The 20,345-nt window shown below is 39.2% G+C and overlaps 3 protein-coding genes across 6 annotated transcripts; all 3 read right to left on the bottom strand.

Annotated features, from left to right (window-relative positions):
• Positions 1-4,069: 4,069 nt before the first annotated feature.
• LOC125475484 (transcription factor bHLH95-like) lies at positions 4,070-6,033 on the bottom strand. The gene is made up of 3 exons (XM_048580244.1): positions 5,335-6,033; positions 4,441-4,863; positions 4,070-4,310 (listed from the first exon to the last, which is right to left on the bottom strand). Exons 1-3 carry the CDS (start codon positions 5,638-5,640, stop codon positions 4,212-4,214), a joined length of 828 nt encoding a protein of 275 aa, XP_048436201.1. The 5' UTR covers positions 5,641-6,033; the 3' UTR covers positions 4,070-4,211.
• Positions 6,034-8,165: 2,132 nt separating this feature from the next.
• On the bottom strand, positions 8,166-11,229 carry LOC125475483 (transcription factor SPATULA-like). 4 transcript variants are annotated; one of them, XM_048580242.1, is made up of 6 exons: positions 10,570-11,229; positions 10,282-10,383; positions 10,121-10,186; positions 9,907-9,966; positions 8,560-8,883; positions 8,166-8,481 (listed from the first exon to the last, which is right to left on the bottom strand). In XM_048580242.1, exons 1-6 carry the CDS (start codon positions 10,990-10,992, stop codon positions 8,398-8,400), a joined length of 1,059 nt encoding a protein of 352 aa, XP_048436199.1. In that variant the 5' UTR covers positions 10,993-11,229; the 3' UTR covers positions 8,166-8,397. The 4 variants fall into 4 exon arrangements, with proteins under 4 accessions (XP_048436199.1, XP_048436200.1, XP_048436196.1 ...); XM_048580243.1 differs by having other exon boundaries at positions 8,166-8,470; positions 9,901-9,966; positions 10,570-11,228; XM_048580239.1 differs by having other exon boundaries at positions 9,901-9,966; positions 10,570-11,226.
• A 2,406-nt stretch (positions 11,230-13,635) lies between these two features.
• LOC125475482 (probable E3 ubiquitin-protein ligase RHG1A) lies at positions 13,636-18,649 on the bottom strand. The gene is given in 8 exon segments (XM_048580237.1): positions 13,636-14,082; positions 14,164-14,268; positions 14,270-14,302; positions 14,409-14,507; positions 14,784-14,834; positions 15,253-16,301; positions 16,304-17,079; positions 18,334-18,649. Coding segments are annotated over 7 exon segments (2,154 nt in total). The 5' UTR covers positions 16,989-17,079; positions 18,334-18,649; the 3' UTR covers positions 13,636-13,950.
• Between the last annotated feature and the right edge of the window lie 1,696 nt (positions 18,650-20,345).

The following is a 20,345-nucleotide window of genomic DNA, read 5'->3' as shown; positions in this document are numbered from 1 at the left end:
TAATTGTTTTATTATTTTCTTCTTGCAATGTTATGGAACTTTGTGTTTGACTCTTGTGGGATACTTAATTATAATTTAACTGATCCCAAGTTAGATTATAAACGTGATTAGGATTAGGATGGAGATTGATTGGGATTAGGGATTTAGATTCTTAAGAGGGTTAACATCAAATGGGCTGTTTTATATGGGTCCACAAAGAACTGGACACTTGTGTAAAGTGGGCTTGAAGTCCAGAGGGGCCGTTAGATGGCGAAAGCTCTTGCTCTTGTGCAATACTCTTCAATTACGTTTCTCAAGTTTGTAATCTTCTCAGTGTTTGTTTATGTGCATCGACATCATCACTGAGCGTTTAGATTTGTCAAAAAAAAATTACCAACAATGCTTGACTACTCAATGATGAGTAGAAATTTTTATCCAAAATTCTTCGTGATTGAATCACATAACGCCGTACTTATAATTAAAACTGTTTATATTATGAATTACTTTATAAAGGTCATGTCTGCAAAAAAATAAATTAAAGTAAAATCATTTAGTCAATCTATTATAGTAAATATATAGACGGTTCGTAATGTTTTTACCAATTCCATTCATTTGTTTTTATACAATTCAATAACTAAACGACCTTATTTTAATTGTATTTTTTTTTTCAGATGTGATCTTTATAAAGTGATTTGTAATATAAATGGTTTGGATCATGAACATGAAGTTCTAGAATCACCAACAAACAACTTTGAGTAAGAACTCCTACTCATCTTTTGAGTAGCCAAGCATTGTTCAAAAACTATTAGTGTACCGTAGTAGTGACTACTTTTCTACATCGACCAGGAAAACAGTCCTATATTTCACCAAAACGATTTGACGAAGTAGATCACATTTTAGAGACAATTTTATATGGAAAGGGTTTAGAAGTATGAGCCATTATTTTGTAGACTAGAGTTTAGATTTCAGGACTAAAGTGAATTATTGATGTGACACCCCGTCCCGAAACTATCGAAACGTACATGTGATTTGACCGTTTTACCCCTAGTTTGTCTTGTTATGTTATTTGGTTATTTTGTGTGTGTGTGGCATGTGTTGGACCACACCCACACCTGCACACACACTGTCTCACTCTCCCTCTTCCTCTGTCACTTTCCCTGTCTCTCTCTCTCTCCCCCGAGTCCTTATTCTTCTTCTTCCTCTTCCTTAAACTGGTACGGACACACACACACCTACCATATTTCACACAGATCGAGGAAACCAAGGGTGTAGTTGTGATCGTGAGGTCGAGGGGAGCACTGACGTACCATTTTCAGGTAGGGAAACCACCATTTTCACGTCGATTCGAGGTTTTCCGATTTGAGCACTATTCATGCAAACTTATTCTAGCTTGTTTTTGGACTTTTGAAGCTTGTAGTTGTGTTTGTGAGGTTCCCAGGAGCTTGGGAGTGCTTCGTTGGAAAAATTTGGACGTCGGGAAAGCTTGGTTCTAGGTTGGCCGAGTTTTGGAGCTTTGGACAGGTGAATTCTCGTAGATTTTAGCCTTTAAAACTTGTAGGATCGTGTTCTACTAGTCCTAAGGGTTAAAATGGTGCAAAAATCTTGAAAAACGGTTGAAAAACGAGCGAGAAAACCTAAGTTGCAGGTTTTCCGGCGACGGCGCCGGCGAGGGGGACTGGCCGGAGAAGAAAGGGGAATATTCTGTTGAGTTTAACGGAATATTCCTAACGGACGTTGACGGCGTCAGTTTAGGTTTAACGGAATATTCCGTCAGTTCAACAGAATATTCCTGACGGTGTCACTTGACGCCGTCAGTGTGCCTGGCACGTGGCCGCGCGTGGGGGCGCGTGGGTCCGTGCCTGTTTTGGCGCGTGAGGGCGCGTGGAAGGTCCAAAAATTATTTTAAAATTATGGGTGTGATCGTGAGGTTGTGTAGATCACGTTGGTATATTCATTTGTCCATTTTGAGCAATGTATGAGAAGTTATTTTGAACGGACGGTTATGTGCTTTAAAGTTAACGTTTTTATAGTTAATTCGCATATAGGTGACACGTATCCCGAGGAAGAGCGTGCACACTCGAGGCAGGGGGGCTACGACCCTTCCACATACCAGTGAGTGGGCTTTTGTTTTCCGTATATACCTATATACATATTAATTCCCAGAAATTAGTATAAATGCTTCGTTTTATGCCATTCTTTTTATATGATTGACGGTTATGCATGATTAGTGGCATATACGTTTAATTATATATTCGATTATGCATATGTCATATATATATATATATATATGTTGGTGCTGTGGAGGCATAGGTAAGTGCCAGGTAAGCGTTATTTAACGATTGCATTAAATAGTGGTTAGAGATGCTTAGAGAGCTCATAACCTGCACCCCCGGTGTTAGTGCTCTCGTCCAGAGTAGGGCACAGTCCTTCACGTGTTGTTCACCTCCCGCACCATACGCTCAGCTTGGATTCAAGTTAGGTGCACAGTCTTGTCGTACAGACCACTATAGGTGGTTCCGACTCGTAGGTGACCCGCGATTATTCGCACAGCCTTCACGTGATCGTAGCACTAGAGCGTTCATATGTATTACACCCAGGCCTGTCGTACAGACCACTATAGGTGGTTCCGACTCGTGGGCAGGTTTAGTGATTTAGTGGAGATTTGAGCTCTAGATTCAGCCGTACAGGTCACTTAGGGACTCCGGCTGCCATTTTATTGTGCTATTGATGTGATTTATACCTGAGCACATGCATGATATTATGAGGTTTGTGATGGCATACCTGTGAGCATGATTGGCATACCTTTGAGCATGACTTGGCATATCTACGTATATGTGTTTATTTTCTGGGAAGTATACAGGTTTTACGGCGAGGGGTTAGAATGTATTTTATGAAATGATTTTCAAAGATTTGGTTTTTGCCCACTCACGCTTTTGTTTTGCGCCCCTCCAGGTTCTAGTAGCTTAGCGGGTTCGGTGATTTTCCCAGAGGACATCCCGGCATTCTGACAGACACTCACCTACGTAGGGTCACCTTCGGGTGCACTATTGTTGTATCGTTTCTTTTGGACTGCTGTAGGCTTAAAGCTCTGAATTTAGCGTCTTACTTTCGCTAGCACATACTTTATCACATTATATTTGCTAGTTTTAAATTATTCGTACTTTTATATTACTGTTTTTAGCTTCCGCACTGTGCACGTGGCTACGTCACTTCCACGTGGCGGCAAGCATGCCCTGATCTCGGTTGGGGTGTGTCAATTGAAGCGTTTGTTTTTTTCATAATAATATTCTGAACTACTCTGTATTAGGAAAGAAATTTCAACTCAAGCAAAAAGAGAAACTAACACAATTCCTGAACCAATTAGCTCAACTTGCGTATGTAATTAAAAGCATATTATTTGAAACGAGTCGCAATCTAACACGTTGGCACAAGGGGTGGTTTGGTGTCATATTCCGAGATCATTGTTAGCATTTGCCAATATTTTACATGCTCCATTTGGACATCAAAGTTAGGTTTGGAAGTAAATGAGAGACAATTTTTTTCCCTTAAAATAAAGGGAGGTGCACACTTTTTTTGGGACACCTTTTAATTGAGGGGAAAAACACATAAAACCAAAGTTATGATGTGACCAAACAGTGTACTAGCCTTGTGACTAGGGGGCATATCACCTCCTCAGCATCCTCATTGCCTCAGGGATTGAGACGTGTATAGCAATAGTTTCGAATATGATGGTAAATATTGGCTTCAGTACAATCTCCGCACTTAATCAAGTTACGAAAAAGGTAAAAACGCTTTCAGATAATTAAAAATAGAAGTGTTTACAAGTTTAAAAGCACTAAAAAATTTGGTGAAATTTTTTAAATTTTCAGGAAACATTGAGAAGTTCTGTAAAGTTTCTATTGCGTTCTACTTCAACTAAAAGTGCTTTTGAGCAAAAATAAGCAGAGAAATAGCGCACAGCCTAAATCAGAACAACCACAGCCCATTGGGCTTACAAGCTCTCGGCCGAGACCTACCAGCAAGACTCCAGAACAACTTGAGTTAACTGAAGGAGAAGAATTCTAGTTGTAGCTAAGATAGAAGGAAAAGCTCAATTTTAAAGGCCATCAGCAAACACATATAACATCCACAACATTTTTCCTAAAAGCACTTCTAATAAAAGCTGAATTTTCCTAGCTTCTTCAAGTTCTATTCTAGCAAGGTGGTAATCACACTATCAAGTACATAACGAATCAACGAGACAAGAGCCACAAGTTCATTTCACTTGCTGCTAGCTTGAATGTGTCCTCCACTGACAATGCCTCCGGAAAATTATCACAAGCTCCGCCTGCCTGACCAGCCCAGAACGAAAATAATGCGCAATTAGACAGCTGATTAACTAATGATTAATTGATCATTTGGCATGCTAATGGAATTAGCATGCAAGCTAAGTGCTCATATATGGATTCTTAGTCTACTTACATGAGCATGGATCATGTACATGCAACGACATCGATCCGAGGAGATGTGAGCAGATACTACATCCAGCTTATGCTTCTCCAGTATGTAAAACAAAGTAGTCAACATCCCTAGCTTTGGTGGTGAACAAACGCTGATCTGAGCATCGTTACCGGACATGTTCATGACAACGTTTGGGGAAAACCACGTCTGGAAGGAAGCAGGCAGTGGTGAAAGAGCAGCTGGCAATGCCAGGTTGATTGATGTTTGTGGACCCTGATGAAAATGATCAGCCAAAAACGCTTCCCTTGTATCACAAGTTAACTCTCTATATGATGCTGGCAATGCAGAAAATTTGTCAAGCCTTTGTGTTTGTGTTGTTTGGAGAGTATGTTCAAGAGACTTGATGTATCTTATTGACTCATCAACAATGGTAGACTTATCTGCCTGCAAAATCATCGAAAAATATCATATACTAGCTTTGATCTTCTTTTTCTTCTTAATTCTGCAGTTCCCATTCCGGGATTTACTGCTCGAATGATTACTGAATCTTAATCAATAGTACTCCTTAACCTCTCTTAGAAACTAATTTAGAACAGAACAGAGTACATTTTGAGCTAAATCAATAAATAGATTACGTTCAAATTAGTAACCCAAGTATAACATAAATATGGAGACCCTAAATTTAGACTTGCATTACAATTTCGTTGCATTCGTAACTAGCATGTGATATTCATAATCAACTGATCTAACTCACGCCAGCAAACAAAAGTATTATAGTTCATCTAATAAAAGAACGCACCTTAGCTACAAAGAGTAAGTTGGGTTTAGTGCTTGAAAGTCTCATAAATTAAGCTTTGAAATGTTTCATGAATCTAATTAGTTAAACATATTGGAGTTGAATATGACTATTATTACCTTAGCCGGAAGATGAGGAAGCAAAGCATGAAGGCTAGAGAACATATTCCTCATCTTCTTCCTTCTTTCCCTCTCAGTCCAAGTGTGTACACCATGATCCGATTCACCACCGGCACGGCCGCCAGGTTCACCACCAGCCTTGTCACTGCTTTCTTTGATCTCCACCGCCTCTTTCTTCTCCACTGTATTTGTAGGAGTGGGGAAACTAGAGCTCACATTTTCCAGCTTCAACAATTCATCACCACCACCACTGCAAGTTCTTGAATTGGGAAAAGCCCAGATAGATTTTTTCTCTAAGCAAGACATGGGTAAGTTATTTTGTCCGAATTAAATCTTTATATATATATATATATATAGAGAGAGAGAGAGAGAGAGAGAGAGAGAGATTTGGTTAAGAAGAGCTTCAGTGGGAAGTTTTCACAAACAGGAGGATGGCGACGAAAGGTGGCGGGCTTTTGAGGACGTTACTTGGATGGGCTCCATCTCTCTACTTACACAACAAAATACAATCATGAGACGAATGCCGTTATATGCCGTTTTTCGAAAACGATTTCTTAAGCCTCGGAGCCCTCCCATATTGCCTTTGCTCTTTCACCCTCATTCGCGCCTTCTTTTTACCGAATCACACCATCCCTCACTCTTAAATATTTAACTTAGCGCAGAAGCAGTACGTAAATCTTGGTCATTAGGCAGTGGCGGATCAAGCATCATACATTGGATGGTCATAATCAAGGTATACTGTGTATTAGGCGGGTGGCGGGTTGGAGCATTGTTTTTATGTGTCAAGACATGTAGAAATTTTCAGGTCGACGGGCCGAAGGCCCACTCCAACAACACCGATACTGTCCCCACTTAACCACCTGCACAATCCTCAGGTGTGGGGTTTTATCACAAAAGGCCTCGATGTTAGTTAGAGAGGGGTATTTCTATTTAAAGCACTCTTCTCTTCTCCCTCTGTCTGATGTGGAACTGGGGGTTCCAACACTCCCCCGCACATAAGACCCCACTTATGGGTCACACGTGAATTTCCACACATCGGCAACCACGTGGAGCCATGTCGGGACTCACCCAATCACGTGGGGCCAATGGGGACCCACCCAAACACGTGGCATCTTTGGCCTACGTGGACAATCACGCGGGGCCAACGGAGACCCACCCAATCACGTGGCAGTACGGGCCCGCCTCCTGGCTCTGATACCATGTAGAAATTTTCAGGTCGACGGGCCGAGGGCCCACTCCAACAACATCGATACTGTCCCCACTTAACCACCTGCACAATCCTTAGGTGTGGGGTTTTATCACAAAAGGCCTCGATGTTAGTTAGAGAGGGGTATTTCTATTTAAAGCACTCTTCTCTTCTCCCTTTGTCCTATGTGGGACTGGGGGTTCCAACAAGACAGGGCTTAGGCAGAGGTTATGCGGATTTAAGTAAATTTATTATATATCATATAAATAAGTGTTTATTTCCAATTAAAAAACTACATTTGTATTGAGAATTTAAAAATACTATTTTAATTAGGTTTATTATTTAACATATAACATAAAAAAATTATCATAATTTTTGCTTTAGTATTTTAGTGAATTTGATGGTATGAGATGAAAGTTCAAGTGATTACGAGTTTGTAATACTTTACAAAATAGTTTTCATGATGTCGTATAGATTTATAGTGAATTTTAAAAGAAGTAATGGTGTCAAACATATGGTATAAAAAGTGTGCGTTGAGTAATACACCATCCCTTTCTTAATTAAAATGATAGGTGGCACAACTTGATTTGAAAACGATTAAAAAAAGAAAACAAAAAATGGGGAGTTAGTCACCTCGGAAATGAAGAGAGAAAGTCCTTCTTCTTCATTGGAACCAAGGTCCAAGAACATCAAAGTCATGCTAGTGTTTCTTCTTGATTCAAAACTTATGTTGCACAACATCTGCATAGCTATAGTGGTCTTCTCTCTTCCACCACATGCCTAGACCGTTGCATTGTCCTCAGAGGTTCTCACAAGCGCTTCCTCGGACTTCTGGGCGGTCCTGAGACCACCGAAGTCCATACACGCATCCGCCTCTGCCACTAGGTGACCAAGAAAACGAGACTCTTATTAACGCACATAAGTAAGCGTACGTAGCTACATTAGTTAATTCAGACGTGCTCTCTCTTATGCACTCAAGTTCGAAATCTCCCTCAAAGAAAGTACTTATTTAGAGAAAAAGTGTTCTTCAAACCTTTACCTTGTTTTTAAAAATTTTATGCATAGTTCTTTGATATATCGAAAATTTATTGATGATATGTAGGTAGGATTTGTCTGCAACAATCATATCAACATGTTCTTGATAAAATATAGACAACAAATGCTTGTTCGATAACTAATAAGCTCCAATTATGAATTTGGTTTTTCTTTTCATGTAACGATTTGAACTTAGATCATGTAAGTCACCTTCTAAACGTGTGTTTATCTTAACATGGTCGCTTTTGTTTGGCCCCAAAATAACAAAGTGTATCATGGCATGTTGGTAAATTGAATGAAGTTGGAGGGTGAATTGATTGTGAAATGCATTTAACGGCCGTTATAATATGTGTATCAAAAGAAAAGAAACTTCTGAAACCGAAACGGGGGCAAAGGAAACGTTCATCTCTCTTGTCCTCGTTTCAATAGCATTCCTGTTAATACTTCAAAGTCACTGTATATAATTGAGATTTGCTTTGGCGATAATTTTACTATGCTCCGGTGTATAGCATACACAAAATGAATGAAGTGCTGATGTGCGGCCAAAGATCTCAGTGCATACTAGAAACGTTTATTTTGATCATGAACTAAAGCAGTTGAGCCATCAATCTAAAGCTAGAAAAAAAAAACCATGGCTTTATAAATGGAGAATACCAAGACTGGTACCAAGTATTTTTATACAAGTTAAGAAGCATCAACAGCAGAAATACGACAATCGAGTCAACCTGTTACACTTAGCAAAATACTAACAATTTATAACCTAATCAAAGTATATGAACGAAGATGATGATAGTCTCTTGCTTGGTTGAAGAAAAAGAACTGTATGAAAACAGGCTGCAATTTCATACATCAACGTCGGATGAAGAGTTTTTCCCTGTCCTAATGGTATCTATTTTTGATTGTGGTTCACCGTCACTGAAGAGTTCCTTCACAGAGCAAGGAAATGATCTGCATTAGTTCTCGAAATTCTGATAAGTTACTTCTGCAATTCATGCTAGAGTTACCTTAGAGGATGAGGGGACACTGAAGAGTCTGTAGTGAGCTTGAACCGATGTTTCAAAACCAAATGTGGGTTCTGAAGTCGGGACATTTGCAACTGAGGGTATGACCATTGGTGGATTTGAGATCATGTATCCGGCGGATAAATTGAAAGCAGATTGCATTGAGTTCTCTCCACTCCCGTAAAAAGGGCTTATTCCCTTGCTGGATTTTGGAAATTTATTACTTCCTTCTTCAAAGCTCAATCCCATATGAGGCAACTGCATAGGCTGCATGACTCCTGGTAAGCACATTGGATGCAAACTCAATCCATTTCTCATCGTTAACATCTGCAAGCATAATCAGAAGCGAAAAGTACATCAGCGTTAACTCATGCAAAAGACACAAGTCACACCACCTACTTTAGCCATGGGGCACGTGATGTCCCTCTTAAAGGCAACAGATAGAACGCCATAAATCATTCAGAGAACACCCAAATACTATTACATTCCAATTAATCAACTTTTCCCTCCTTAGATTTGATGATTTGTGTCGAAAATAAAATGGTGTATCGCCACAGAACATAGGTGTCACTATGTTCAGCTTGCAAGGTTAATGTTAACTGAGTCTGGCGCATGATGACCTTCATTCCTAAACCACATGGTAAGACCGAAAGACAAAGATGTCTAAGCCACTGGAAAAACAGCATACTTAATATTACGCCAGAACATGCATGAAAGACAAGCAGGTCCTACAGCTTTTGAGGCAGCCAAATTTGTTTGTCAGATTTAAGTTCAGTGGCTTCTCCCATGAATCAAAGCAACACTTTTTGTTTGTTAAACGAGTATGCCAGAACAATGCTAAAATAACAATGCATACCATATGACACTTTATATAGGCTATCGATCTTTTTTACTCAAAACGTTATGATTAACACTTTTTGAAGTCTATCATGTTTCCCCCAAAGCAAATGTTGGGCCATTTTCTGTTTGTTAAGAAGTACTGCAGCACAGTTTAGTCGGGCTTGTTCAGTCCGGCATGAATCAGGTTCACATAAGTGCTTCACCAAGAGCAGTGAAGTATTTCATTAATTTCTAAACTATTCAACAAACTCTATAATTCTGATAAGTCATGTTTACTCAGTTATGCTTCAGAGCCCAGTCTTAAAGGTGACGCATCTTATTGCCGGACCAAGCAGCAACAATAGCACTCAATATAATCCATTCTAAATTTTAGACAAACAGACCATCAAGTGCATAGCTGAAGATTAATAATACTCAAGATGGCTAATCTTTGAAGGGATATCAAAAGCAAATGGTCTTAATGTCATCAGAATTATATTCCGAAAACAGTGAAAACCATCTTACCTGTACCTGAAGCTGGAGCTGCTTCAAATACTCGATTGCTTCATCCAGCATCGAAGCCTTATCCGTCTAACAAAAGCACATGATCAAATCTCGCGTGTTATTAAGAAGCTAATCTCGCATAATCCTCGTCTACTCATAAACAAAAAAGAACAAAAGACTAATACGACTATTTGAAAAATAAAGCACACAAAAGGCTGTAGAAACTTTTGGAAAAGAGTACCTTGTTAGAATTCGGAATCAGGTTCAGCAAAGCTTTCATCTTTTCGTTAATCCTACTCCTCCTCCTCTGCCAACCAATCAAATTTACAACCCAGAAATCAAAATCCCAATTTCTACATACTCGAATCGAAAACCTTCACACACAAGGAAGAAAGATCCAACCTTTTCCGACATATTATGGACGTCGGCAGCTCTGCTCCTCTTCGATGAATTCCGCGGAGGCGCTGAGTTCAATTGCACGTCCGGAGCCTCCTCCAGACCCTTCTAATTCCACCAAAACCCACAAAGATTTCAAATTTCAACGCAATTAAGGTTGAACAAACGGAAACAAACAGAATTAACACAACAAAAGTTCTCTTTTTTTCTCTCTCTTTTTAGTGGTTCCTTCAAATTTTCCACCTAATTTTCTCAGCAACCAAACAGAATTCAAAAGAAGAAAATGGGAAGTACCTCACTGTCACAGCTAAAGTCGCCGAGATCATTCTCAGACGAAATCCTCCTCCCATCAGACTCCATACCTTCTTTCACCTCCGCCGTGAAGTAGCCACCGGAATCGGAGAAGTGGAACCCGGACGACGACTCTAACACAGAGTTCGAATTTCCTCCCACTACTCGCTGGTCCGAGCCAGACCGATCCACCAATTGAGCAAACCGCCGATGATCCTCATGCCTGGCCTCCGGAATCAAGACCTCGGACGGCGTCACCGCCTGGAGTGGCAGCGGCACTGACGAATGCAGCAGGTGCATGTAAGTGGGCTTAAAGGGCATGCTAGAATAGGCCGAGGAAGCGGAGGAGCCGTGACCGTGAAGGAGCTCGTTGATAATGTTTGAGATTTCTTCCGAGTCCGGCGCTGATCCGTACAGATCCGCCATAGCTGAATTTCGTACCCTTCAGAACCCAAGAAAAAATCGAACAATTTCACAGAGCTGTCGCTGCTCAGCCGGAGACGGTGAGGTTTTCAGTTTGTTGTTAGCATCGTTCCCAATTCGCCTTCGCTACTCTGCCTCTCTCTCTCTCTCTCTCTCTCTCTCTCTCCCCCTCCCTCCTCTGTTTTTCTCTCTCTTCTTAGTCTGCTGTGCTTCCGTGATTGCCAATTTCCATGAAACTCTTTTAAAAGAAGGTTTAAACCTGTAAAGCTCACAATTTGATTACTCTCCCGCGCTAATTGCCAAATGCTCAGTCACATGTTTACGTCATCATTCGCAGAAATTTCCATTTATTTTTTTATAAATTTGTAGAGTTTCCCATTATTTTATGTATATTGCAGACCGCTGGCCCTTGTTTTCAGTTATTTACCATATCGGGTCATAATTAAGCACAAATTTTTTGAGTTGTTTCACTTTAGTTTTCAAACATTAAAATCTCAATTTAAAAGGATGACAATGAGGCCTAATCACAAAAATTAACATAAGTGAACACACGCATGATTCAAGTTTAGTAATTTGCTGGGTGTGAATTGGCTTGTGTGTTGGGCAATGCCACAGTTAATTTATAAGTTCGAGCATTTTTCAGTACTGATAACCGTTGATGACTGTTTTAATTTCATTAAACCACGAGAAAGTATAATTGTAAAAACAAAAGATGTAAAGATCTCTAAATAGATCAATTCGCTTTTAAGCAGCTAATTAGTTGTTCAAATATGTAGTCCAACTACATGAATAACTCTTCGGCTCGTAACTCGACGTTGTTTCAAGTAGGAAGCAAACAAAACTAAACCTAATTGGTTGGTCTAAAGTGGATGATATACCCCACCTCTAAACGTGGCTACTTCTATAGTTGAAGTCACTAACTTGGGAAAGATTTTTCAGTGTACCTAAAACACAGACACATACATCGTATGTTATTATACAAGTGGAGGAATACTTGAAAAAAAAAAAAAAAAAAAACCTTACCACCACTTGTATAATAACGTACGGCATATCGTCTATATTCCAGGCACTTGGAAAATTTTCAAAAATTTAGGGGCAAAATTTGTAATAAACCCTAGAAAAAGCGCATTGTTCAACGTCGGAAGGTTAAGTCAAACACACCATGCACTCCTCCACCGTCTTATCCAACCAAAAACGTCACCTTTGCCTGTGGAATTTAATAAGGGGACACCAAAAGGTGCAAATCCCGAGGCTCCCACCCTTTTCAGTGGCGTGTTCTTGACTGCTACCTACAACCTCTGCATCACACGATTTCAAATCCCTCTTCTTTTAGAAAAATTCACTAGGGTTTGCCAACGCACGCCCTAAAAAGTGACCTAAGAGAAACTCACAAGGAAAAGGAAGGCAGAAAATTCTAGGGCACAAGAACATTCCCCACGTTTCTTGTTCTGCAATTTAATTGGATCCAAAGGTTCCCAACCACGATCAAACATCAATGTGATTATATCAGCATGTGAAATTGTAAATGATATTAACATCTTGATTCATGAACTTGATTAAAGCTTTGAGATTTTCGGGATCTTGCTTGATTGATGTGAAGTTTCATTATGATTTGCGATGAGTATGACACATTAATCCAACCAAGTGTTAATCTAATTCGTCAATCTAATTCCAAACCTGCTCATCATTACAAAGGGACCGACAAATCCAACAAGTTACAAATGGACCAGCAAAACCAACAAGTTACAAGGGAACCAGCAAACCTAGTTCACGGCTAAACTTCCACTACGCTTTGACTACATTAAGGCATGTTTGGGATTGCTTCTAGTAGGGTTAAAGCACTTTTTGACGAAATAGATCCTCTCTGAATCTCTTCCACTAAGGCCATCGAATCAAGTGATCCAGATCCTTGAAATTTGATTCAATGGCTAAAGTTATTATAACTTTTAAAGAAAGCCCCTTATTTTTAACCGTTAGATCAAATTTCAAAGGCCCGAGTTCATTTGATCCGATGGCCTTGGTGAAAGAGATCCAAATATAATCTCTTTCCCTTTCTGACAACTAATAGCGCTTCTAACCACGTCTAGCAAAAAACCTTAAAATCACTTCTTAGTCGTAAAAGCGCTTTTTGAAGCATTTACTGTGTCACTTCCAAGTACTTTGTCAAGAAGCACTTGGTTTTGTAATGAAACTAGACATGTATATACTAAAAGCACTAATGAGCATAAGTGATTCCTACACAAGTAGTCTCAAACACTTGGATTGTAAATAAAATTTGACACTAATACTGAAAACACTTGTACCAAAACGCACTTACAAGCAGAAGTGATTCCTAATAGTGCAGTCTCTAACAAGCCCTTAGTTGTTTGCACGTAAGACCAAAAGATGAGCCTAATTACCTTTTTAACAAATGGGAGCCTAGTAGTAAAGATTATGATCCAAGACATGTCTGCATTTCATAGATTGAACAAATAAACCTTGAATAATCCTCTGCTGCAGCACCATGGAATTGCAAAGAAAGCCGAAACAGAGAAACAAAAATCCTAGAACCAGTTACGTTTTCTATCAAGCCCTTCGAAAAGGAATTCGAGATCATGAAATCTACAGGTATAACAAAGAATCTGCAGCAGAAACTGGATCAAACCATAATAAAAAACATAGAAGCCTAATCATTCATTGATAAAATGAAAAGTCAGTACCAGTTTTGCCTTTCCAACTTCGAAATGTGATGCCTCCAATAAGAGGCCTTTTAAATAAAATAAAAAATAATTAAAGTAATTTTCCGCTCGGCGCTTGAAGTAGTGCTTTGGACCAACTTCAACTCGACCAACACGGAAAGGTGAAAGCATCGAGGCATTGGGACTCAGTGAGCCCATATGTAGGCAGACTGATTCCATAAGCAACCCTCTTTACCTAATTTGAAGAAAAACTAGCCTGCAAAAACATTTGACGTCGTTGACCTCATGTTGCCAGGGCTGTAGTTTTACAGATGGGGCACAAATTCTTGTGCATCAGCCATTGTTTTATGCACTCGCTGTGGAAATCATGTCCGCATTCAAGCATTCCAAGATCTTCTCCACCATTGTATTCCTCCTGCATATTAACAGTATATATAAATCAAGCCAAGCAAAAACATGAAAATGTAACACAGATTGAGCATTATGCGGTCATTACCTGGCATACACAGCATGGCTCTGTATCTGCCGAAGATCCTACTGCAATATACTTCTTATGTTTCAAGCGCTTTGATATGGTTTCTTCACTTAATCCAGTGTTCACAGTTTCCGATACGCTCTTCCAGAGCCAATAATTCCTACAATAATTAGATTTTTATGTCTTAATAATCTCATTTCTACCAATAGGGGAGCAGGACTGTTATGTATCTTTTGAGGAAGCGGGAGGTTGGGTGAATCAATTACCTCATAAGACATGTTATCAACATCAAGTCGCATATCTCTATGTCGGTCGTGAATGTCAGCCACCCCAAAAAGGACTGACTGATCAAGAATCATAACATCCTGACACAAAGAAGTAGAAGCCAAATGTCAGACCACAATTTAAAAAAAAAATTCTCACATCTCATAACAGCCTTTGGTTATGATATTCTTATTTCTTAAACATGAAAACAGAAACACTGGGTCCCCAAATATATAAGGAAAAGATATATATGCCTTAAACTTCCAAAACCAGAATCCCGTGACGAGAATAAGGCATTTGTGCTTTATCAAAACAGATTCTTTTTCAAAACTGTGAGTATACTGAGGTGCTTCAATATAAGCAAATAAAATTCTAACCTCAAATCGCAAGCTCTCGCCCCTACGCATGAGACCCAGGACATTGCAAATCTGCTAAAGAGAGAAGAAAAACTTCATAAGGTTTAGATGAATATCTCTTTTCCCATAACTAGCAAAATAATATAAACTTAGCAGTATTAGAGTAACAGAAAACTTAAATAACAAGAATTATGATGTGACTAGTTGAAGATGACAAAATCACATAAACAGTTAGAAACATAATGATTTAGAGGACTGAAAAATTTATCTTATTTTTGAACATTCATGATTGACTAAAAGGAAAAAGTGATTGCATATCCCGTATCATCGTGGTCATCATTATATTCAGACATCTGATGGTATCACATCAATAGGTGATTACGCATAAATGTGGGTTCTCCCTGATATTCATCCAAATGCTTTAAATAATGGGATAAAAAAAATATTCTAAAAGAAAACCCTCAGCCAGAGAGAGAGTTCTACAACGCACCTCAGATACCAGCCTGCTACTTCCTTCACCCCCTGCAGCAGCCAAAGTCCGTAATGAATATGGAAGTCCAAGTACACCATCGCCATGTCTCTCCATCCAAGATGCTGACCTTGGGTGAGACCGATGATGACCTTGGTTACCTGTACCAGATGAACTCTCAACCTCTGGTGATGATGCAGGACCCGAATGCAGAGGCAAATAATTAGTGCCCTGACTCCCAGGCTCACTACCAGAAGCAGAAAATAACGATCGGCGAACATATTCAGATAATCTTCGAGGAAATTGCGGATGAGAATTGTGAGGAGGAACCCACGTAGGTGCAGCTGCTGGATTAACACCTGAACTTGTGCCAGTCCGGGATGCTGAAGCAACATTACCAGGAATACTTGCATTTCCACCAGGTAAATTTCTGTTAGATGCACCTGCAGGATGCCGAGTTGAATTTCTCAATTCAATTGCTGGTACGAAAATAGGATGATCCAAAATGTGTCTCGCCATGCTTCTTGAGCTCCCTTCCTCACGTGGTGGAGGCTGTGGAGCATCTCTGTCTCCATAAACCACAGAATTTGATAAGTTGCCAGTTCTTGAGCTAGACCCTCCACTCCATCTCAACGATTGCACATTTTGCGGCAAAGCAGGAACATGGATGACAACTGGCTGGTTCTGTGAACTCATATTATCTAACGCTGGTGCTGGTCTCAGGTCCATATTATGATCAACTGGAAGAAGACTTGGTGAATGATTCGAAGAGGAAATACTAGAATGCCTAGCAGCCCTCCCAATCGAGAACCTATTTGAGTGTATAGAATTTTGCTGATTTGAAGGGTTTATCCTCACACGGAGGTTCCTATGAGTGCTTTCTGAGCTTCTTCCAGCATTTGAATCAGGAAGGCTGTCAGAAGCAAGTGCTCTCCCAACTACTCCAAGTCTTGAATTCCCCTGTTCTGATGGAGTGGATATGCTTAGGCTGCTGACTGCATTATAGTGAGCGGGAACAGAAGTCCTTCCACCACTGTCTGTATGCTGAAAGTAACTGCAACTTCCACTTAAGAAGACTGCCCTATATTTCCCTCCATGGCCTTTCTTTTACAAGATACACGACAACCCTCCAATGAACTACCCGATCTGCCATCATTCTCTCCCATTAAAAATCCAGCACTTCCAGAAGGAAGCATAAAGGAATTAGAACTGCTAGGAGGTCGAATTTGCTCATTTTCAGAAACGTTATACTTGAATGTGTTAGGACATTCCATTACTTGACTATTATCACCACCATGGCCCGCAAAACCTGCATTCAAGTTCAGATTCTGTGGGATTGCATCAGAACTGGAACTTTGTGTAAAAATGGTATTCACATTGTTGTCCAGTGAAAGGTTATTAGTTGGTTCATAGTGTCGCTCCTCTAATCTTGAAGCAGCTTCTACACAAGGATCCACTGAAGATGACCATCCAAGATCTGGTTTCCGCTCATCACTACTTACCTCACTCTGTGAGTTGCTAGAACTAGGTTCACCTAGGCACCATCTACTCAAGTGTTGTCGCTCTTGTCCCATAGAATTCACAAACCCAACATTCATATCACCGGGTGCTTGTACATAGTCTGGAATCCTTTCTGCAGGATTCCGTGTGCTATTCCAGCAAATTTGCTGATCTAGAGCAGCATCGTTTGATGCACTTCCATGGTCAAATTCTAGGAATTCAGGCAAGGAACCAATAGTACCCCTCTGCCCTTGCATTAGCGCTAATATGAATCTTCTTGTAAAAGAAATGTAAAGAACTTGAAGAAATCTTCAGTATAAGTAATACATTATTTGTACTTTGGCAGACCTGACAAAACAAAATAGAAGAAAGGTTATGAAGTTTGAAGATTTTTAAAGTAAATTATAGGTGCAAAATTATGCTGTAAAAGTAAGAGCAACAAACTTTTTCTTCTCTTTTATAGGTAAGAGAAGCGCAAACTTTCAACACCGGTCAAAGAGTTCTTGGATATTTATGTGTTCCATGTGTGAAAAACTTGAATGCCTAACTGAAGGAAGAAGCTAGAGTGTGAGTCGAGTTGCCTACTGGCAATGCCTTTCTTCATGTTACTTTTTTTAACCCCTCACTTATGCTTCAACAAAATGTTTTAACTCTAAGAGCTTGGGTAGGTGTTGTGGGAGCACAGTGGGTGATAGTTGAATCGAAGACTAGTATCCATATTTGCAATGACACCAGAACACCTACTTGACCAAACAGGAAGACACGCTAAGCTTAGATTAGCGATAAGGTAATGGAAAATCACCCGTGCTATCCTGGCCTGAAAGCAGGCGAACATCAAGATAAAATGTTCATTATCATGTTGCTGCAGTACAAGAGTGAATGACTGAATGTGCAGCTATATCAGGTAAAACAAGCATCCTTCAATTCATACAAACACAGGCATTCCCACATATAAAAAACCTCAGCCAAACCAACTCCCACAGCTAAAGCAAAGAATGATCGAAAAACTAAACCCACTCCTGAAACACTTCCAAGGCAATCAAATTCACATAAATTAAGGTACCCACCAGCTGAAAACATGAAACTTTAGAGCACAACAACGTAGTACAATCGAAAGGTGCAAGCTGTCGGACAAGCATCTGACCACACACGGGGTACACAATGAATTATCATCTGTATAATCAAATAATGACTTATCAAACCCATTGGTAAAAATTTAGAGATCGGTTCACCCACTGACAAGGTCAAATATGGATGGCCGAAAACCTCAAAAGCCAAAATCTCATTCCAAATTCCAGAAGCAGATGATATCAAAAGTGATTCACATAATCAAACAACAAACGACAACCTAGAACAAACAGACATCAAATGTTAACAACACAGACGAACAAAAACCCAATAACAAAGTAAGAATCTTGGGTTTGTTCTGAAAGGTACAACCTTTATATTTCCAGCTGCAGAGATTAAACACAACAGGCACAAACAAGACCACAACAAAACCCAGAATCCAAAAACCAAGTCTTTTCAAATCCAATCATATCAGCAACCGACCGATTGAAAACCCACAAAACTAAACGAACAAAATCGAAAAACAAAACATACCCAGATGACGAAACCGATCTATGAAAACAATCCGGAGCAGAAAATCGAAAGAACTGGTCCAGATAATCCGGTGGGTGATGAAAAGACCCTTCTTTTGTTTATTTTTCTGGAGAAAAAAATAAATAGGAGAGAAAAATGGAAAACAAAACCCACAGAGAGCAATGGGGGTTGGGAGGAAAGGGAGAGGCCTTGGACCTTTGGGTGGATGGAATGAAATTGAAAGGAGAAAGGGAGAGAAAGAAATAGAGATTAAAGAGGACAGTAATCTTTAATTTACGAAACAACCCACAGAGAGAGAGAGGAATGGTCATAGAGGGCAGTTTCCTAACAAAGAAATTGAAATTAATTGAATATTATAGAACATAATTAAATTAGATTAAAAGCTAATTAACAACACCACCTACTTGGTGTTGGGGAGGAGGGTTCAAAAGGGTTGGGGGATGTGTTGGAGTAGAGGGGGCCGCTTACCAAAATGGCTCACGCAGGTTGTCCTGAATTTTCCTTTTTTTTTTTTTTTTTGGGTTAAAAAACCTAAAACTTGGGTTAGTAGTTTTATTATAACACGTTTAGTTAACTGGAATGGAAAACGTCGTGAATCGGGAAATAAGATATAGGAAATATAAACGTTGTGAATTGGGAAAGAAGATATAAGAAATATACTCATTTGCGCTTTTAATCAATCTGACGTATTTATTTTTTTTGAATCGGGAGAGTCATGAATTTAAATGTTTACTTTGTCAATCTAAAAGCAAGGATATGGGCTCGTGTGAGTACGAAACAAAAATTATATATTCTAATTGTATTATTAGCTATGTTCAAGTCTAAAGAGAAATTGTAGAGAATGTTTAGTATCTTGAAATTTGCTTATCTTTTTTTAATGATAAAAAGAGAAAAAAATTGGGCCAAAAGAAAATGTCATTTTAGAGTTTTGATCAACAATTTGCTTGTGCAGATAGAGATCCAGTAGTTTCATTCTTTCTTTCTAAATGCAAAGGATAAGCCATGAATCAGAGTGATACCTATTCATGGTAAGTAAACCGTCTATAACATTTTCAAGTATTGCATTATGAATTGTAATTAGAAGATACATATTTTTTTTTAATTTTATATGTGGTACTAAACGCATAACTCAAGAATCAGAGTAATTGTAATCTTAGTGTGTTGTAAACATAAGAAAAGTAAAGCAGCAAAGTTGTAAGTTGTAACTCGATTAATTAAGAACATTATTTATTACACTAACATCTCGAGTTCGAGTTCTCTATTTTCAATATTATTTGTATAAAGAAAATACAATCGAAAAGTTAATAATTTGATCCATTCGAATCGTATTTTTACCTTAAGGAAATATGTAATCTCGCTCAGAAGAAAATAAAGAAAATAAAAAGAGAGGAGGAAATGGCTCCCAATTGCAAGCCCTACAAGTGGCTCTTTCACGCCAAGTACCTGTCGGCTGTTGCCTCCTCTCCAATATTATCACATTTTATGTCCTCCTCTCTCTGCCTTTACATTTTCTTGAGGAGCCCTTTCTGACTTTGTGAAACTTTCAGCTCTGGTTGTGAGTTGTGACAGCCCACACCACCTCCCAAGGGTTCAATGAAGATATACGAGAATGATTTGAACTCGAGATGCAATAAATTGAAGTAAAAACTCATTATTTGTAATTTTACTAATTAAAAGAATAATAATAATAGAGAATTCGCGTGAGTACACGTGGCATGCAACATGCTACAATACAGTGAGGTCTCATATGTTTGTTTGATTTGTTTAGATTTTGCTCACCTTCCTAAAGATATGGCTTTTGGTGCTTTTGCATTATAAATTTTGACTGACTATTTAGAGACAATCTGTTTCTCATCTCTCACAGTTGGTGGAAAAAAAAAAAAACTCAAAAAAGGAAAAACAAAAATCAGTGTTTTGGGTAAGAGGCAATAATAGTGCACCCAAATTGAGTTTTACCATATGTTATGGGTCATCTAATTATTCTGTCGGTTCAATTTTAGGGTCAAATCAAA

The sequence above is a fragment of a genome, unplaced genomic scaffold, assembly GCF_019419815.1.
Source record: "Pyrus x bretschneideri cultivar Hongxiangsu unplaced genomic scaffold, Pyrus_bretschneideri_v1 Contig15, whole genome shotgun sequence".
Lineage (NCBI taxonomy): Eukaryota > Viridiplantae > Streptophyta > Magnoliopsida > Rosales > Rosaceae > Pyrus > Pyrus x bretschneideri.
This window is presented reverse-complemented; position numbering and strand designations above follow the sequence as displayed.

What these genes read in the sequence shown, in the direction of transcription:
- LOC125475483 (XM_048580239.1), bottom strand. Translation starts at nt 10,992, where the DNA reads ATGGCGGATCTGTACGGATCAGCGCCGGACTCGGAAGAAATCTCAAAC. An exon ending in ACTTTAGCTGTGACAGTGAG is followed by an intron (nt 10,384 to 10,569) that starts GTACTTCCCATT and finishes TGGTGGAATTAG; the next exon opens with AAGGGTCTGGAGGAGGCTCC. An exon ending in TCCATAATATGTCGGAAAAG is followed by an intron (nt 10,187 to 10,281) that starts GTTGGATCTTTC and finishes ATTGGTTGGCAG; the next exon opens with AGGAGGAGGAGTAGGATTAA.
- LOC125475484 (XM_048580244.1), bottom strand. Translation starts at nt 5,640, where the DNA reads ATGTCTTGCTTAGAGAAAAAATCTATCTGGGCTTTTCCCAATTCAAGA. An exon ending in TTCCTCATCTTCCGGCTAAG is followed by an intron (nt 4,864 to 5,334) that starts GTAATAATAGTC and finishes ATGATTTTGCAG; the next exon opens with GCAGATAAGTCTACCATTGT. An exon ending in TGTACATGATCCATGCTCAT is followed by an intron (nt 4,311 to 4,440) that starts GTAAGTAGACTA and finishes TGGGCTGGTCAG; the next exon opens with GCAGGCGGAGCTTGTGATAA.